General features: G+C 37.2%; 3 protein-coding genes across 3 annotated transcripts; all 3 read right to left on the bottom strand.

Annotated features, from left to right (window-relative positions):
• Positions 1–754: 754 nt before the first annotated feature.
• Positions 755–3,103, bottom strand: LOC135118472 (uncharacterized). Its single transcript, XM_064040614.1, has 4 exons — positions 2,944–3,103; positions 2,333–2,446; positions 1,308–1,489; positions 755–934 (listed from the first exon to the last, which is right to left on the bottom strand). The coding sequence occupies exons 1-4, from the start codon at positions 3,008–3,010 to the stop codon at positions 836–838; spliced, it is 462 nt and encodes a 153-aa protein (XP_063896684.1). The 5' UTR covers positions 3,011–3,103; the 3' UTR covers positions 755–835.
• Positions 3,104–5,278: 2,175 nt separating this feature from the next.
• LOC110375619 (NPC intracellular cholesterol transporter 2) lies at positions 5,279–9,317 on the bottom strand. The gene is made up of 4 exons (XM_064040542.1): positions 9,163–9,317; positions 6,447–6,560; positions 5,860–6,041; positions 5,279–5,464 (listed from the first exon to the last, which is right to left on the bottom strand). The coding sequence occupies exons 1-4, from the start codon at positions 9,227–9,229 to the stop codon at positions 5,366–5,368; spliced, it is 462 nt and encodes a 153-aa protein (XP_063896612.1). The 5' UTR covers positions 9,230–9,317; the 3' UTR covers positions 5,279–5,365.
• Positions 9,318–11,513: 2,196 nt separating this feature from the next.
• On the bottom strand, positions 11,514–13,461 carry LOC135116683 (NPC intracellular cholesterol transporter 2-like). The gene is made up of 4 exons (XM_064040628.1): positions 13,310–13,461; positions 12,686–12,799; positions 12,095–12,276; positions 11,514–11,699 (listed from the first exon to the last, which is right to left on the bottom strand). The coding sequence occupies exons 1-4, from the start codon at positions 13,374–13,376 to the stop codon at positions 11,601–11,603; spliced, it is 462 nt and encodes a 153-aa protein (XP_063896698.1). The 5' UTR covers positions 13,377–13,461; the 3' UTR covers positions 11,514–11,600.
• Between the last annotated feature and the right edge of the window lie 5,625 nt (positions 13,462–19,086).

Below are 19,086 nucleotides of genomic sequence, written 5' to 3'. Positions count from 1 at the left end.
CATTAAAATTTTATGTAAAGAAATTCCTTCAAGATAATGTCAGCGTTATATGGAGGACTATAAAAATAGATTTATATAAAATAACATACACACATACAAACCAAAATCTTTATCTATGAGTAATTTATGGACCGTCTAGACTTCGTATCTAGAAACTACGGAATCACGCGTTTTTTTATCAAAGATAGGACCATCCGGGATTTTTAGCACGTGTCATTATGATTCGGTATGATATAATTTCGATTTATTGAAATTAAAGGTACTTGTAGGTGCCGCGGTGTAGTAGGTATGTTATGTAAGTATCCCCCGGGGTCGATATCAAGTCATGTCATACAAGAAATTTACTACAGGATTCCAGGCCCTGGTAAAAAGGGCTCCAGAAGGACACTAAACATAGTGGATTTTCTCCATCCACAACGGAAAGTGTCATTTGATGATTTCCTACCAAAAATAACGGTAAGTAGGTATAACATCTGCACTGACTATAATCTGAAAACCATCTAAGTCGATGGATTCGATTCGATTAAGTAATTAATGTAATGTATGTGCTGTATGCTTATGCAATCCGCATCTTATCAATTTATACACAGAGATACCAAGATAAAACTGAAGAGTTTGTTTGAACGCGGCTCTCTGGAAACACCGATCCTATTTGAATCATAATTTCACTGTTCTATAGCTCATTAATTGTGGAAGGTTATGGGCTATTTATCCCGGCAAGCAAAGAATTAAGTTGAGAACTAAAAAGCCAGAGTAAATGTCAAAATATATTTATTTTATGATATTTATTTAACAATTTGCTCGTCAATAAAAATGTATTGAATGCAATAGAAGTCTAGGCGCGCGGAGGAGCGATGCGGATGGGTACTCGCAGGCACACCACGGCACCGTTGTCTTGGTCCACCACACGGAATTCAACTGTCACTTGTGTACCCTGAAAACAGAAAAATATACGTTAATTATAGGTACTAATAATGGCGTTTTAGCCAATTGCCGGCTGTTCTCATATAAGGAGATCATATAGACATATTATAGTGCACAAGCATTTGCGCAGACACAGGTGTACTCTCTATTCCTTCATTCTCATAGCCTGATGGGACGGCAATCGGACATCACAGGAGAGGGATTAGAACTTAGGTATACTAAATTAGAAATAAAGCTGAAGAGTTTGTTTGAAAGCGCAAAGTCTCAGGAACTACAGGAGCAATTCGAACAATTCTTTCAGCATAAGATAGCCTAGATTAAGAGTTTGCAGTATGCGAGGGATCTAAAACAAATAAAAATCTAGCTCAAAGTTAACAACTTACCACTGGGAAGAAAGGCTCAATAGGCATCCTCAGAGTGTACCGCAGAGACTGGTTGGCAGACACGGGACAGTTGGCGTTGGTCAAGAAGTTGCAGGTGACGGAGTTCTGTCCCAGGTTGTACGGGATGGAGATGACGCCGAGGTCCGCGGTCGCCAGAGTCCTCATGCTGCGGATGGCACGAGCTGTGAAGGAGAAACACTTGAATGATTAGATATTGAGGAAGTTGTGGTGTATGGTGTCAAAAATCTGCGTTGAGCAATTAAGTAACTAATGCTCATACCTTTCTTCATGTATGAGAAGGATTCTGTGTGTGAGAGGAGTTGTTAAGACAAAAACAGTAATTTTGTGTCATATACGAGTAGGTACCGTACAGTTTTGAGTTTGCAGATTTTCTAACAATTAAGAAAGAAAAGAGCTCGTGGCTAAGTCAAAGCCGCGCGGATCGATCGATCATAAGGTTAAGCAACGCTTGGCGCGGTCGGTCCGTGGATGGGTGACCATCTTGTCATAATAAGTTCTTCCGTGTTTCGGATGGCACGATAAACTGTAGGTCCCGGCTGCCATTTAAACATCTTTGGTAGTCGTTACGGGTAGTCAGAAGCCAGAAAGTCTGACAACCAGTCTTACCAAGGGGTATCGGGTTGCCCAGGTAACTGGGTTGAGGAGGTCAGATAGGCAGTCGCTCCTTGTAAAACCCTGGTACTCAGCTGCATCCGGTTAGACTGGAAGCCGACCCCAACGTAGTTGGGAAAAGGCTAGGCAGATGATGATGATGAGATTTTCTAACAATTCTTTTTTACGTAGAACACGTGCGATGGCTCTATTATATTCATATAATTTATTTGCGTTCCACAACTTTGTCAAGGTGTTACAATAGGCTTACAGCTAAGTACAATTGTGAACCCTGTTAGGGCACAGCAACATTTTACTAATAAGTACACAGAAGAATATAGGAGAATCTATTATTTTCAGGATTCCTATAACACTACTTAATATTGATTATAAGTATAAGTAAGTATACTAACGTGCTCTGAAGTTGAGGTGTATGACGGCATCCTGCAGCTGCGGCAGCACGCACGGCGGTCTGGTGCAGCCCTCGATGTTCGTGCTGTCGGGGAGAGCGCCGCTGTGGTTCACGCCTGGAAAGTAACAATATAATAGCTGCATTGAAGGAAAATATAAACACTTATGTTTCGGAAAAGGCTAGGCAGATGCTGAATTAAACAGAAACATTTAAACAATACTTATTAAAAACAGTTGTTAATAAGTAGACAAAAAAAAAAAATACATCAACCGAAGTAAAAACTGCCCCGTTGGTTGTGGTGGTCCCAAGTTCAAATCCTGGGTCGGGCCAACATCGCTTTGTGGGTTTTAGAATTTTTCACAAAGCAGCCCGGAGTCTGAAACTTGGCGATGTTATGACCCTGTGCCTGGGAGGGCACGTAAGGCGTACTTGAATGCTACTCAATAGCAAACGTTGTTACCATTTGACGTCAGAGGGCGTTAGGCGGATTTGCGAAATCTTTGAGCTATAATAGCTTGTTAGGTGATTAAACCTGCAGCTCACTCAACAAGAATAAGGAAAGTAAAGATTATGGTTATGAAAAAAATAAAAATAGAAATAATTTTTACTTACATCGGCTAACTTGTGTGTTAGCGCTCACGAGAGCGACCAAAGCGCAGAATACTACGAAGCGGTACATTTTGTCTTAAGTAATCGTTACTTTACACTGAATAAATAATTTAATTTCCCTGTTTATATACAAAAACATTATCAATTTATCGCAATACTGCACCTGTGTCTAAATAATTAAGAAAATTATTAGATAAACGGTTGCTGTGTGCTCAATGATTCATAAACTTTTTATCTTACGGCATTCCCATGTTTCGGGTAATTAACCATTTTAATCTTAAAAAATATAGTCAAAAACAAATAAAAACACCTGCATGAAATGCCAAAGATCTGAAAAGATAAAGAAAAATTTGGAGAGCTGTTATATAGAATCCCCCAAAAACGACTGTAAATGGAGGTATGTTGTAGTAGTAGCCATATTTTGATGCAGACATTCCAGTATCGTTTCCACTAAAAATATGGATAATTTTATCAGAATTTTTGTTCGACTTCGGCGTACCTGCGATATCCTTCCCGTTTTACCTTTTTTTGGTTTGTTTGGAGTTTTGGGTCCTAATGTCTCCGAAACTACTGAACCGATTTGAAAAATTCTTTATGTTTGAATACGGCTGCCATTTCGAATTTCGCCAAACCCGGAAAAACATTTAAAAACCCGGACATTTGTCGTAAATCGCATTTTTTCCCCGGACGAGTCCGATTTTTTTTAACAAATCAAGACCTAATTTTTAATATTATTACCATATAGTTAAATTCAATGAGGTGCTTCCTTACATGAAAAGTCAGGGCCTCTCTAGCTCATGTAGTACCTAGTATTGAAAGATAGTGATTTAATGTATTTCGAAGGTCATAAATAAGAAAGCTTCGCTGTCTGTTTACCATCTATCTGTCACTCATATTATGTACCTACAAACGTAAATAAATAACTTTTGATTGACTCATGAACTGTGATAGGAAGACCGTAGAAATTTTTAAAGTTGATGTATTTCTGTTGCTGTAAGTACCTAATATCTAGAAATACCTACTCAAAACTAGAATAAACTAAGTAATTTGGGAAGCTCCCGTAAAAGAAACGTGTTTTTTTGACAGTTTTTGCAATATTCCTAACTCTAAAATAATTTGATTTCATTATTCATTTTAAAAGTAAGGTAAATAAAACTTTAACCGTCTTACCACAAAAACTTTTAAACAGTCAGTTTAAGACTTGTCTAAAAAAATGACAGATTATGACGTTGACATATTATGGTTCATTTTGCAGTCACAAATTTTTTAGACAAGTGTAAAGCTGATGTTTAAGTTTTTGTAGTAAGGCCATAAATGATTTCGTAGCAGTGGGATTTGAACCTGACACCTCGCCGTTCGCGACTCTCGATTCCAGCAATTAATATATTATTTAAATTACTTATTATGTAACTTATTGAACTGCACTTTTTCTGTTATAGTTTAGCTAGTTTAAATAAGGCATTCAAGGCGTTCATGGTGCGAGTGCCGGCGTGTCTCCTGCACCTCGTGCTGGGTGAGAACTTCTGGCTACAGGACGTGATGTTCCGTCGCTTCCGAGGACTAGTTCCACATGATCGCACATACGTTGTACGATTTAAGTTTTTATTTACTTACAGATTATGTATTTGACATACCTATATATTTTAGTTTTTAAAGTATTTAAAGTTTTAATTACATAAATAATAAGTTCTGTTATCGTTTATCTGGCGTATTTATCATCATCATCATCAGCCTTTTTTATCGTCCCACTGCTGGGCACAGGCCTCCTTTCACACTGAAAAAGATTGAGCGTTAATCACCACGTTTGTTCAATGCATCCTATCTAGCACAATATCGGGTCGATGAGAGTCATCTCCACATATGACATCTACAGCAGAATTGTTTAAAAGAGTTACCGCGGCTCGGTACACACAGGGTTCCAGAAGTAACATGGTAGGTTTTAGTCAGTAAGAGTTTGACGCACCCTCATGCTGCATCCACAGTGGGAGATGTCCTTTGATGATTTTTCATCGAAACGACATCTATTCTATCTGTCTCCAAACAATCTTAGCTGATTCTCTTGTTATGTTACGTCAGAGCTTCAGATATTTTGAGTCATGTACTGCCTTTTCGCCTAGACTAACATTATAATTTAATGTAATACAATTACCTATTTGTATATAAACATTTATATAAAACGAGTGTATATTTATTCGAACCTTACCAAATTATAAAGATACCAAGATAAAGCTGATGATTTTGTTTGAACGCAGTTAACTCGGGAAACACCAGTCCGATTTGAAACATTAAGGTTATGGGCTACGAAGAAGGTAGTTAGTTGAGAACTAAAAATCCAGAGTTAATGCTAAAGTAATTTTATTTCATGATATTTATTTAACAAATTGCTCGTCAATAATAATTATAATTAATTAAATGCAATAGAAGTCTAGGCGCGCGGAGGTGCGATGCGGATGGGTACTCGCAGGCACACCACGGCACCGTTGTCTTGGTCCACCACACGGAACTCAACTGTCACTTGTGTACCCTGAAAACAGAAAAATAAGCGTTAATTATAGGTACTAATAATGGCGTTTTAGCCAATTGCCAGCTGTTCTCATATAAGGAGATGCGCAGCTAGCTGTGCGCGACATATTTTAGTGCACAAGCATTTGCGCAGGCACAGCTGTACTCTCTATTCCTTCACTCTCATAGCCCGATGGAACGGCAATCCGACACCACAGGAGAGGGATCAAGACTTAGTGAAACTAATATTATAAAGCTGAAGAGTTTGTTTGAAAGCGCAAAGTCTCAGGAACTACAGGAGCAATTCGGACAATTCTTTCAGCATTAGATAGCCTAGATTAAGAGTTTGCAGTATGCGAAGGGTCTGCAACAAATAAAAATCAAGCTCAAAGTTTCAATAAGGGATAATAAACTCACCACAGGGAAGAAAGGCTCAATGGGCATCCTCAGAGTGTACCGCAGAGACTGGTTGGCAGACACGGGACAGTTGGCGTTGGTCAAGAAGTTGCAGGTGACGGAGTTCTGTCCCAAGTCGTATGGGATGGGGATGACGCCGAGGTACGCGGTCGCCAGAGTCCTCATGCTGCGGATGGCACGAGCTGTGAAGGAGGAGTTGAGTGATTGCATCTTGAAGAAGTTGTGGTGTGTCAGAAATCTGCATTGAGCAATCACGTATCTAATGCTCATACCCTTCTTCATGTATGAGAAGAATTCTATGTGAGAGGGAGTCATTAAGACAAAAATATTAATTTTAATAAGCCTAGTTATTTGGCCAACTCCTTACAGATTTCAGCTCTCTTTTTTAACAATTACTTTTTATCGTGCAATGCCTCTGTTGGTCTTAATATTACACAGAAAAATACAGGAGAAACATTATTAGATTCATTAAACATTACTTTATATACCTAAATTATAGATAGGAGAAAACATGCTGCGCCGACCCCAAACAAAATTGGGATAAGGGCAGGAGGATGATGATGATGCTAATAAGTATGTATACTAACGTGCTCTAAAGTTAAGGTGTATGACGGCATCCTGCAGCTGCGGCAGCACGCACGGCGGTCTGGTGCATCCCTCGATGTTCGTGCTGTCGGGGAGAGCGCCGCTGTGGTTCACGCCTGAAACGTAACAAAATAATAGCTGTATTGAAGGAATGATAAACACTTATATTTGGGAAAAGGCTAGGCAGATGGTGAATTAAACAGAAATATTTAAAAACTTATTTTAAACAATTAATAAGTAAGTAGACAAAAAAAATACATCAACTGAAATAAAAACTGCCCCTTTGGTTGTGGTTGTCGCAAGTGTGTGCGTTCGCGCAGCGGAATGTTGTTGAATTTAAAGATTTTAATTATGCAGATAATTAGTGTAAGACGTCCTTTAATTGTGTATGGTAAATAAAAATTTGTGTATGCAGCCATTGTGGAGAAATTCACCAAAAACAGATTCCGCTGGGCGAACGTTGGCGAACGTTGTCCTGGCGGAACTTTTTTTAATCCATAGACTTTAGAAGAAAAGAGATGTGTCCGAAAATTAGTGTGTATTTGTGTATAATTGATTATGTATGAATGAAATCAGTGCATGCATAAACTTCGGAGAAATTCAAGTTTCCGCTACGCGAACGTTTGGCCATTAGCTAGTTTTCATATAAAGCGCTTACATAGAGAGCTGTAGATTTTTACATACGTTGTTTTGAATTTGTTTATATTTGTTTAAAAATCAGATTTAGAAAAAGTCGTAGGGTTTAAAAGATAAAAATATAAACGTAAAATACACTTATTAGGTCTTAGTTCTTAAAGTATGCAGTTTGGGGTCTAGATTTTCACGTTTACACAAACCTTGTAAGTGTCTCCAACATTTTGCCAAGTATCAATGATGTTCCGTTATTAATTAAAAAGTTATAGGATATTTTACCATGAACAGATCACTGTTTACAAAGCAGTCGAATATCACGACGTTCTAAAGGAAGTGCATGTTAAAATGTATGCCAATAATTAGTTTAATCGTTCAACCATTCACTTGCAAAATTTCATGTCATTAAATTCAGTAATTAATGAAAAACAATTATAATACTGACGGAGCATCGAAACCCTACATAATCCGACCAAGTTCGGAAAGCTACAAAAAAGCGGCCGTGCCATATGTCTAAGCAACGTTCTTAACTTGGAAGGTTAGTATATTTATTAATATGGCACAGTTGCGTACTCAAGCGTTAAGAAAAAATAAAAAAATTGCATTTCTTGAATGAAAAATATATTTTTAATAATAATGCCACTATCTACGACATTTTAGTTAAAATACGTAACGTTTATTAACGTTATTTTTAATCACGTAGTCAAGTAATTTATGTAAGTAATAATAATAAAAATATTTTTGTACACGGATATTTAAATAGAGAAGTACTTGTTAATTAAAGATTTATTTTTATCGTAGATAGAGCCATTATTATTAAAAAAAATTTTTCAATCAAGAAATACAATTGTTTTATTTTTTCCTAACGCTTGTGTACGCAACTGTACCATATTAATAAATACTAACCTACCAAGTTAAGAACGTTGCTTAGACAATGGCACCTCCGCTTTTTTGTAGCTATCCGAACTTGGTCGGATTATGTAGGGTTTTGATGCTCCGTCAGTATTATAATTGTCTTTCTTTAATTACTGAATTTAATGACATGAAATCTTGCAAGTGAATAGTTGAATGATTAAACTAATTATTGGCATACATTTTACCATGCAATTCCTTTAGAACGTCGTGATATTCGACTGCTTTGTAAACAGTGATCTGTTCATGGTAAAATATCCTATAACTTTTTAATTACTAACGGAACATCATTGATACTTGGCAACATGTTGGAGACACTTACAAGGTTTGTGTAAACGTGAAAATCTAGACCCCAAACTGCATACTTTAAGAACTAAGACCTAATAAGTGTATTTTACGTTTATATTTTTATCTTTTAAACCCTACGACTTTTTCTAAATCTGTTTTTTAAACAAATATAAACAAATTCAAAACAACGTATGTAAAAATCTACAGCTCTTTATGTAAGCGCTTTATATGAAAACTAGCTAATGGCCAAACGTTCGCGTAGCGGAAACTTGAATTTCTCCGAAGTTTATGCATGCACTGATTTCATTCATACATAATCAATTATACACAAATACACACTAATTTTCGGACACATCTCTTTTCTTCTAAAGTCTATGGATTAAAAAAAGTTCCGCCAGGACAACGTTCGCCAACGTTCGCCCAGCGGAATCTGTTTTTGGTGAATTTCTCCACAATGGATGCATACACAAATTTTTATTTACCATACACAATTAAAGGACGTCTTACACTAATTATCTGCATAATTAAAATCTTTAAATTCAACAACATTCCGCTGCGCGAACGCACACGTCGCAAGTTCGAATCCTGGGTCGGGCCAACATAGCTTTGTGGGTTTAAAAATTTTCCACAAAGCAGCCCGGAGTCTGGAACTTGGCGATATTATGACCCTGTGCCTGGTAGGGCACGTAAGGCGTACCTGAATGCTGCTCGTAGCAAGCGTTGTTACCATTTGACATCAGAGGGCGTTAGGCGGATTTGCGACAACTCTGAGCTATAATAGCTTGTTAGGTGATTAAACCTGCAGCTCACTCAACAAGAATAAGGAAAGTAAAAATTATGCTTGTTGGTTTTGAAAAAATAAATAAAAATAGAAATATTTTTACTTACATCGGCTAACTTGGGTGTTAGCGCTCACGAGGGCGACCAAAGCGCAGAATACTACGAAACGGTACATTTTGTCTTAAGTAATTATTACTTTACACTGAATAAATAATTTAATTTCCCTGTTTATATACAAAAACATTATCAATTAATCGCGATACTGCACCTGTGACTAAATAATTAAGAAAATTATTACTTATTGATATCAACGGTTGCTGTGTGCTCAATGATTCATAAACTGTTTATCATACACTATTCCTATGTTTCGGGTAATTAACCATTTTAATCTTAAAAAATATAGTCAATAACAAAAAAAATCACCTGCATGAAATGCCAAAGATCTGAAAAGATAAAGAAAAATTTGGAGAGCTGTTATATAGAATCCCCCAAAAACGACTGTAAATGGAGGTATGTTGTAGTAGTAGCCATATTTTGATGCAGACATTCCAGTATCGTTTCCACTAAAAATATGGATAATTTTATCAGAATTTTTGTTCGACTTCGGCGTACCTGCGATATCCTTCCCGTTTTACCTTTTTTTGGTTTGTTTGGAGTTTTGGGCCCTAATGTCTCCGAAACTACTGAACCGATTTGAAAAATTCTTTAAGTATGTTTGAGTACGGCTGCCATTTCGAATTTCGCCAAACCCGGAAAAACATTTAAAAAACCCGGACATTTGTCGTAAATCGCATTTTTTCCCCGGACGAGTCCGATTTTTTTTAACAAATCAAGACCTAATTTTTAATATTATTACCATATAGTTAAATTCAATGAGGTGCTTCCTTACATGAAAAGTCAGGGCCTCTCTAGCTCATGTAGTACATAGTATTGAAAGATAGTGATTTAATGTATTTCGAAGGTCATAAATAAGAAAGCTTCGCTGTCTGTTTACCATTTATCTGTCACTCATATTATGTACCTACAAACGTAAATAAATAACTTTTGATTGACTCATGAACTGTGATAGGAAGACCGTAGAAATTTTTAAAGTTGATGTACCTATTTCTGTTGCTGTAAGTACCTAATATCTAGAAATACCTACTCAAAACTAGAATAAACTAAGTAATTTGGGAAGCTCCCGTAAAAGAAACGTGTTTTTTGACAGTTTTTGCAATATTCCTAACTCTAAAATAATTTGATTTCATTATTCATTTTAAAAGTAAGGTAAATAAAACTTTAACCGTCTTACCACAAAAACTTTTAAACAGTCAGTTTAAGACTTGTCTAAAAAAATGACAGATTATGACGTTGACATATTATGGTTCATTTTGCAGTCACAAATTTTTTAGACAAGTGTAAAGCTGATGTTTAAGTTTTTGTAGTAAGGCCATAAATGATTTCGTAGCAGTGGGATTTGAACCTGACACCTCGCCGTTCGCGACTCTCGATTCCAGCAATTAATATATTATTTAAATTACTTATTATGTAACTTATTGAACTGCACTTTTTCTGTTATAGTTTAGCTAGTTTAAATAAGGCATTCAAGGCGTTCATGGTGCGAGTGCCGGCGTGTCTCCTGCACCTCGTGCTGGGTGAGAACTTCTGGCTACAGGACGTGATGTTCCGTCGCTTCCGAGGACTAGTTCCACATGATCGCACATACGTTGTACGATTTAAGTTTTTATTTACTTACAGATTATGTATTTGACATACCTATATATTTTAGTTTTTAAAGTATTTAAAGTTTTAATTACATAAATAATAAGTTCTGTTATCGTTTATCTGGCGTATTTATCATCATCATCATCAGCCTTTTTTATCGTCCCACTGCTGGGCACAGGCCTCCTTTCACACTGAAAAAGATTGAGCGTTAATCACCACGTTTGTTCAATGCATCCTATCTAGCACAATATCGGGTCGATGAGAGTCATCTCCACATATGACATCTACAGCAGAATTGTTTAAAAGAGTTACCGCGGCTCGGTACACACAGGGTTCCAGAAGTAACATGGTAGGTTTTAGTCAGTAAGAGTTTGACGCACCCTCATGCTGCATCCACAGTGGGAGATGTCCTTTGATGATTTTTCATCGAAACGACATCTATTCTATCTGTCTCCAAACAATCTTAGCTGATTCTCTTGTTATGTTACGTCAGAGCTTCAGATATTTTGAGTCATGTACTGCCTTTTCGCCTAGACTAACATTATAATTTAATGTAATACAATTACCTATTTGTATATAAACATTTATATAAAACGAGTGTATATTTATTCGAACCTTACCAAATTATAAAGATACCAAGATAAAGCTGATGATTTTGTTTGAACGCAGTTAACTCGGGAAACACCAGTCCGATTTGAAACATTAAGGTTATGGGCTACGAAGAAGGTAGTTAGTTGAGAACTAAAAATCCAGAGTTAATGCTAAAGTAATTTTATTTCATGATATTTATTTAACAAATTGCTCGTCAATAATAATTATAATTAATTAAATGCAATAGAAGTCTAGGCGCGCGGAGGTGCGATGCGGATGGGTACTCGCAGGCACACCACGGCACCGTTGTCTTGGTCCACCACACGGAACTCAACTGTCACTTGTGTACCCTGAAAACAGAAAAATAAGCGTTAATTATAGGTACTAATAATGGCGTTTTAGCCAATTGCCAGCTGTTCTCATATAAGGAGATGCGCAGCTAGCTGTGCGCGACATATTTTAGTGCACAAGCATTTGCGCAGGCACAGCTGTACTCTCTATTCCTTCACTCTCATAGCCCGATGGAACGGCAATCCGACACCACAGGAGAGGGATCAAGACTTAGTGAAACTAATATTATAAAGCTGAAGAGTTTGTTTGAAAGCGCAAAGTCTCAGGAACTACAGGAGCAATTCGGACAATTCTTTCAGCATTAGATAGCCTAGATTAAGAGTTTGCAGTATGCGAAGGGTCTGCAACAAATAAAAATCAAGCTCAAAGTTTCAATAAGGGATAATAAACTCACCACAGGGAAGAAAGGCTCAATAGGCATCCTCAGAGTGTACCGCAGAGACTGGTTGGCAGACACGGGACAGTTGGCGTTGGTCAAGAAGTTGCAGGTGACGGAGTTCTGCCCCAAGTCGTACGGGATGGGGATGACGCCGAGGTACGCGGTCGCCAGAGTCCTCATGCTGCGGATGGCACGAGCTGTGAAGGAGAAGCAGTTGAATTATTGGATCTTGAAGAAGTTGTGGTGTGTCAGAAATCTGCATTGAGCAATCACGTATCTAATGCTCATACCCTTCTTCATGTATGAGAAGAATTCTATGTGAGAGGGAGTAATTAAGACAAAAATATTAATTTTCAATTTTAATAAGCCTAGTTATTTGGCCAACTCCTTACAGATTTCAGCTCGCTTTTCCAACAATTATATTTTATCATGCGATGGCTCTGTTGGTTTTAATGTTGCACAGAAGAATACAGGAAAACATTATTAGATTCATCAAAAACTACTTTATATAAATTATAGATAGGAGAAAGCATGCTGCGCCGACCCCAAATAAAATTGGGATAAGGGCAGGAGGATGATGATGGTGCTTATAATTGGTATACTGACGTGCTCTAAAGTTAAGGTGTATGACGGCATCCTGCAGCTGCGGCAGCACGCACGGCGGTCTGGTGCATCCCTCGATGTTCGTGCTGTCGGGGAGAGCGCCGCTGTGGTTCACGCCTGAAAAGCAATAAAATAGTAGCTGTAATTAACGAAAGACATGATGATGATGATGATGATGATGGATACAATGAACAGGTTAGGTACCTGTACCTACTACTGATAGAGGTTATGGCAAAGTGTTAAATCTAGCCGAACTAAAATTAACATTATTTGCATTCTAAAGCTGTTCATAATAAAATTGTTGAATCTCTGTTGTTAGCAATGTGCAGTGGTCACACTTCACAGATTCGATTCCTGCGTCGGGCAAAGATCACTTTGTGTGTTTTAGAAACTTTCACAACGTAGCCCGGAGTCTGGAAGTTGGCGGTGTTTTTGGGAAAGGCGGCCCCGAATGCTACTCAGTAGCAGTTGCTACGAGTCCTCGCCAGATTACCTATTCGGCGGATTTGAGACAACTCTGAGCTTGTTAGGTGATTAAACCTGCAGCTCACTCAACAAGAATAAAGAAAGTAAAAATTGTGCTTGTTGGTTATGAAAAAAATAAAAATATAAATATTTTTTACTCACATCGGCTAACTTGCGTGTTAGCGCTCACAAGAGCGACCAAAGCACAGAATACTACGAAACGGTACATTTTGACTTAAGTAATTGTTACTTTACACTGAATAAATAATTTAATTTCCCTGTTTATATACTAAAGCATTATCAATTAATCGCGATACTGCACCTGTGACTAAATAATTAAGAAAATTATTGATATCAACGGTTACCGCGTGTGCTCATTGATTCATAAACTGTTTATCTTATGCCATTCTTATGTCATGGGTAATTAACTATTTTAAGTCGTCAGGCTAATCTTAAAAAAATAAAACAAATCAAATAATCTTACAAAATATGTTTTTTTTTTTAAATTTACATAGATATTTACAACACAAAAAAAACTATAATAGTAAAACAATAAAAAAATATACCTGTATAGGTATCTAAAACGCGTCAAAAAATTCATCCCCATTGCTGTCAACTGGGAGCGTACCCAAGAGGCTGGCAGCATTACCTCGTTGGATGGCCATGCTGATCCTTTGTCCGAGGTAATAGCCAGCCTCTTGGTCACGAGAAGCGTTAACCAGCCACCTAGTCAGATCTTTAAATAGGGTGTGGGCATTCGGACCCCACGTCCCGAGGGTTTCAACCCCAAACGGTTCGAAAATATAGTTACCGACAAAATATGTTAAAAAAACAGCCTGCATGAAATCTCAAAGAAGTGTAAACATAGAAAAAGATGCACAATGGAAGCTGGGGTCCTGTTATATCTAGAACACTTGGTCTAGGATCTACCTAAGAGGTAACAGCGATCGTAAATGGGCATAGACTGTAACGTATATACACCTCTTTATTTTGCAGTAATCCCCTGCCGGGGCTGCGGGTTGTTCGATAGAGATACCGCGGCCCTGGTACATAAAAGGCCTATGACGGAACACGACGCTGTTTAGTCAGTAAGAGTTTGACACTCCCTCACCGCTGCTAACCCACAGCGGGAGGGGTCATTTGATGTCGATCGCTTTAAGAATAATAAATAAATAGTTTAAAAACATTAGGTAAACACTTACACACACATTAGTTTATATCTTCTGGCTCCATCATCAGATCAGTTTGACAGTTCCACATTATTGTGTTGTCATCAGAACTACATACAGCTGGCAATTTTGGCGCCAAGCATTGCTTAAACTTATGATCGATCGATCCGCGCGGCTTCGAGTTATCCAGGAGCCTTTCGATGAGATCTTTAATATGTGTGGAGTTAAATAGACCAGGCCAAAAGATGAGATATATTCAATTCTTTCTTTTGTTATTAATTTTTTTACAGTTACGCTGCTTCGGGTAGTAACACAACAGATAATTGCGGCATCCTTATCAGTCCATATCTATAATTACACGTTTATGAATTACAGGTGTCTCAAATCTAAAACTGATTTATTTAACAACAAGGATATCGATTGCAACATTGTCAAACACCTGTTTAGATAAGGCAGTGATTGTTTTTCGTTTTCAGTTTGAGTCAAAGGAACCAGCGTTCATTGATATCTCCCACCTGCAGTATAGATCGAGATTGTAGATAACTGTCGTGAATGAAAATGATGAAATGATTAAGTAAATTGTCATTCACACAGGTGTGAGACGGGTTTCATAGGGTAAGATAAGCTGAAAGACTTAGAAAATCAGCTGAGTACTTACCTAAATGTTAAGTGTGGTTTGCGCAAATGTGGTAATCATCATCTGTTTAGCTTTTTCCCCACTACGTTCGTGGTCGGCTTCCAGTCTAACCGGTTGCAGCCGAGTTTGAACACGGCGCGAGAGAATTCTTTGCAAAGAAATACCTAGGACTCTTCTAAAACAAATCGGTATAACAATCTTGTTCCCAACAGTACGTTTCAACCTCATTTCTCAAAACTTATTTTTCACGACAATAGTTTCTGTTACCAACCCTGCAACAAGGGTGCGCATACACCATATAAGCCGTATTTCACCCGCGACGCTTTTGACAATCCCATTTCGACAGCATTTACAGGTTAGAGCCAGCGATATTTCAAACTAAACGGTGCTTTTCTTATCCCGAATCTGGGCCCGAAGTGGCGGGAAATTGGTAGCATTATACCAAATCAGGTAAGATGGCCGCCTGGCCGATGAATGAGCTGGAAATTGCTGAAAAATTGTCGCTAAACGTGCAATCTTGTGTAAAGTAATTTTCGCGGGTGTATTTTTTAGTGAGGGTTTACTGTGGCAGTGAAGGTGCTTAAATTTTTTTGAGGGTTATTTTAAGAAAGGCGCGTTTCTTATAATTTCGTTCGCCACTTTGCTATTCTCAAAAGATAGATTAATATAGTCATAGTACACAAAAGTTATGCAGACGTTAAATGCGTATAGAAAATGTTGTATGGAAAATTTTCGTTAAATACGTGACTAACGTCAGTTAATTTTTTTGTAAAATTTGTTTGTTAACTTATTATTGATGTCAACATTAATATTGTAAAAGAAAAGGTTACCAAAACGAACACAAGCTTGAATTCCGACATGATCAATTTCACCAAAGGTCGTTGTCTATCCAAAAATACCCGTAAATCACTTCGCACGACACGTTTCGCGAAATCGGAAAATATATTAAGAAAAAAATGAAGAAATAAGTTTAGAACACAATACAAGTGATCAATGAACAGGAAAAGAGGAGATTCGATTGGAAAAGTAATATGATCTAGGTAAACGAGTGAAGTGAGCGAAGCCGTGACAACGACGCGGATATGAAATACTTAGGAATCTTTAGTAGATTTTGGGAGGCTTGTAGACTCAAACACTGCGAACTTTTGAGCCACGTATAATGATACTATGAGAGCAGTGTTTAAGGGCGCTTCGCACTCTTAATATTGTTGCTACACAGCGACAAGAAAATTTTGATAATAAACAAAGCAGCGACAAGAAAATAATAAATAACTTTATTTATCAAAATAGTTACAGAAATGTACACAGGTATATAATGAGTAGACTTATTCTATGTTACAGCGTGTTGCAAAAATTTCTGTACATAATTATAGAAACCCTGCATCTCAAACTAGGCTAACCTGTATTTTTGCTTGTAAACTGAATGAATAGACATAATGAATATTTGAAATTCATCATCTCCGGAGCCTTTTCCCAACTATGTTGGGGTCGGCTTCCAGTCTAACCGGATGCAGCTGAGTACCAGTATGTATACTGAAGAAGAATCATATTCTTTGTCGCAAGAAAGTCTAGGTAAGTGCTTCTTTCTATAAATTATTAAAGAAAGTACGCTTCAAAACTACTGTTCCTGTGTTATAATTAAACTTTATTCAATTCTGCAACTATTTCCATTTATAATATTTTAAAAGATGCTCAAAGAGAAGTTTTCTAAGCGCTCCTTCCATTTGAGAGCAATTACTTGACAAAGGCTTGAAAAAACTCCAGTTAGATACCAACGCAATTTGCTCTAGTGTGATATAAAATATAATAATATTGTTCTGTGCTTTGTAAGACATATTAATTAGAGATTGCGGCTTGCCTTTACTTAAATATCTTTGAGTAATTATGAAGTACCTATTAACAGGTATTCTATTTTCGGAAATCTGAAGTCTGCTCGTGATGCCTATCTAAAGATGTTTATAGTTTGACTAACCTAACTTGCTACTACAAACTCTAGTCCATCATTTTCTTAAATCACCCTGACTATCTCTTGCAAGCATTTGTAACAACTAGGCAAGGTATTGTTACGAAACTAATTTTAATATTATTTAAAGATGTTCTTGAGAGACGCTAAACTGTAAAAAACGAGCTTTAATAGTGAATGTCTAATCTATTTTTTTTTTAAGATATTCAGCCTGTCTCTACATCTCAAAACTATTTATATCCAAAATTTCCTTCACTTTACATCCAAAAGCTATACGATAAGGGTCATATTCTCTTATCAAAGGGTCCCGTCACGCCGTAACCCCGTTATCAATGTATGCTGCAAAAATATCGAAAGTGTAAATTATGATAGATGGCGTTAGATTACTGCGCCCTATATCATTCAGGGTTGTCGTTTCAGAAGTAGAAGTAAAGTTTGACTTGAGGAAAAGAGGTTCTTGATTCAGATAGGCCTTTTTTTTTAACGACGATTTTTTTCAAAAATCATCAAATGACCCCTCCCGCTGTGGGTTAGCAGCGGTGAGGGAGTGTCAGACTCTTACTGACTAAAAACCGTCGTGTTCCGTCATAGGCCTTTTATGTACCAGAGCCGCGGTATCTCTTTCGGCAATTCAGATGGGCCTTCCTCAGACATACTATAGAGCACAAGCATTTGCGCAGACACAGTTGCACTCCCTATTCCTCGCAGACCGATGGGATTGCAATCAAACACGGAGATCAGGCGCAGGATTGATATTTATGTGCTCTTCGATGAACGGGTGTATCAATCACCGACTTCTAGGCTCAGGGCTGCTTTGTGAAAGTTTCGAAAACCCCCAAAGTGATTTCGAAACGGCCCGGGAATCGAACCCGAGACCTGGCGCACATCCACCGCGCGTGCAACCACTAGACCATCGAATACGTAGCATAGGTATATGTCATACGTAATAATATAGTTATTGTCAAGTTGCAAAAAAAGTTTTGTATGTACATGTTCACTTTTCGAAAAAGTAGCGTTTCATACATCTATATTTTTTTACACTCATTGCAAAATAAAATGAGTTAACCCTGCACGGCTGTTATGACACGATCGGGCACTATAGAGTGGTGCTAACCCACTTGTGTCGCGAGTAGATCATAAAGATTAGGCTTAACCCGCCGCCGCTGCCTACTGGAGGTGCGATATGCTTTTTAGAGAGTGTCATGAATAATAACTTAGGTATATCGATGAATAGTGTTATAACATGCTCTAAATATATGGTCAAATTGATAGCATAAGTAGGTATCTAAGAACTTTTGAAGAAGTTTTTATTTTTGTATAGAAACTAAAATTAATTTAGTGCTTTATAATCTGACCGTCCGTTTGCAGAGACATTTACACAAATGTATAAAAGTATTTTTTTAAGATTTCCATTATTCTCGTTTATGAATAATGTAGCTCGCGTCCATTTAACTTATCACTGCTGAAGTTAGTCTAACAAAATAATGTAAAAAAAATGCTATAAAATGACCGCTGAAATTTCATCTGCACTAATTTCAACTGAAATATTCAGCAAATTACTCTAACCGCACCACTGGCCACACTGAAAAAATGAAACTCAGCAAACCGTAAAATAAAGTTCATGAAAAAGTTAAATAGCCCATTTTGACACACTGAAACATGTGGATAACGTTAATTTTGAACTAGCAACCCTTTGTGGTGGGTAATAAAGTTTGACGATTATTTAGCTAGCATGTCATCTGCGGATAAAAGCCTAATGATATTTATTTGTTTTAATCACTATGTAAATACCTAAGATGACGTATTTATTTTGTCTTTTTGCGTTGAATTTAAAAGGTAGGTACTGAACGGTTTTCACTAATAGATAAAGTGAACTTTAAGAGAACCTATCATTTTCTTTGTGCTTAAGTTACCTGCCTTTAACTTGATTTTATGTTTCCTCCAGAGATAGGTATCCGTAGACACAAAGTTATATTTCAACCCGATTAAATTGTAGGGTTATGTTGGGGTCTCTTAGGCTATTTATGTATTAATAAAGTTTGTATTGGAATTGATATAAGCTGTTTAAAATATCTTCTGTTGTTTTTTGATTTTCGCTACAATTTTACCAGGTTTTTATTCTAAAGCTGTTTGTTATTCCTCACATACAAGACTCGTTTTGAATATGAAG

Source organism: Helicoverpa armigera, chromosome 22, assembly GCF_030705265.1.
Source record: "Helicoverpa armigera isolate CAAS_96S chromosome 22, ASM3070526v1, whole genome shotgun sequence".
Lineage (NCBI taxonomy): Eukaryota > Metazoa > Arthropoda > Insecta > Lepidoptera > Noctuidae > Helicoverpa > Helicoverpa armigera.
The sequence above is the reverse complement of the archived record's forward strand: the minus strand, read 5'-3'. Positions and strand labels throughout refer to the sequence as shown.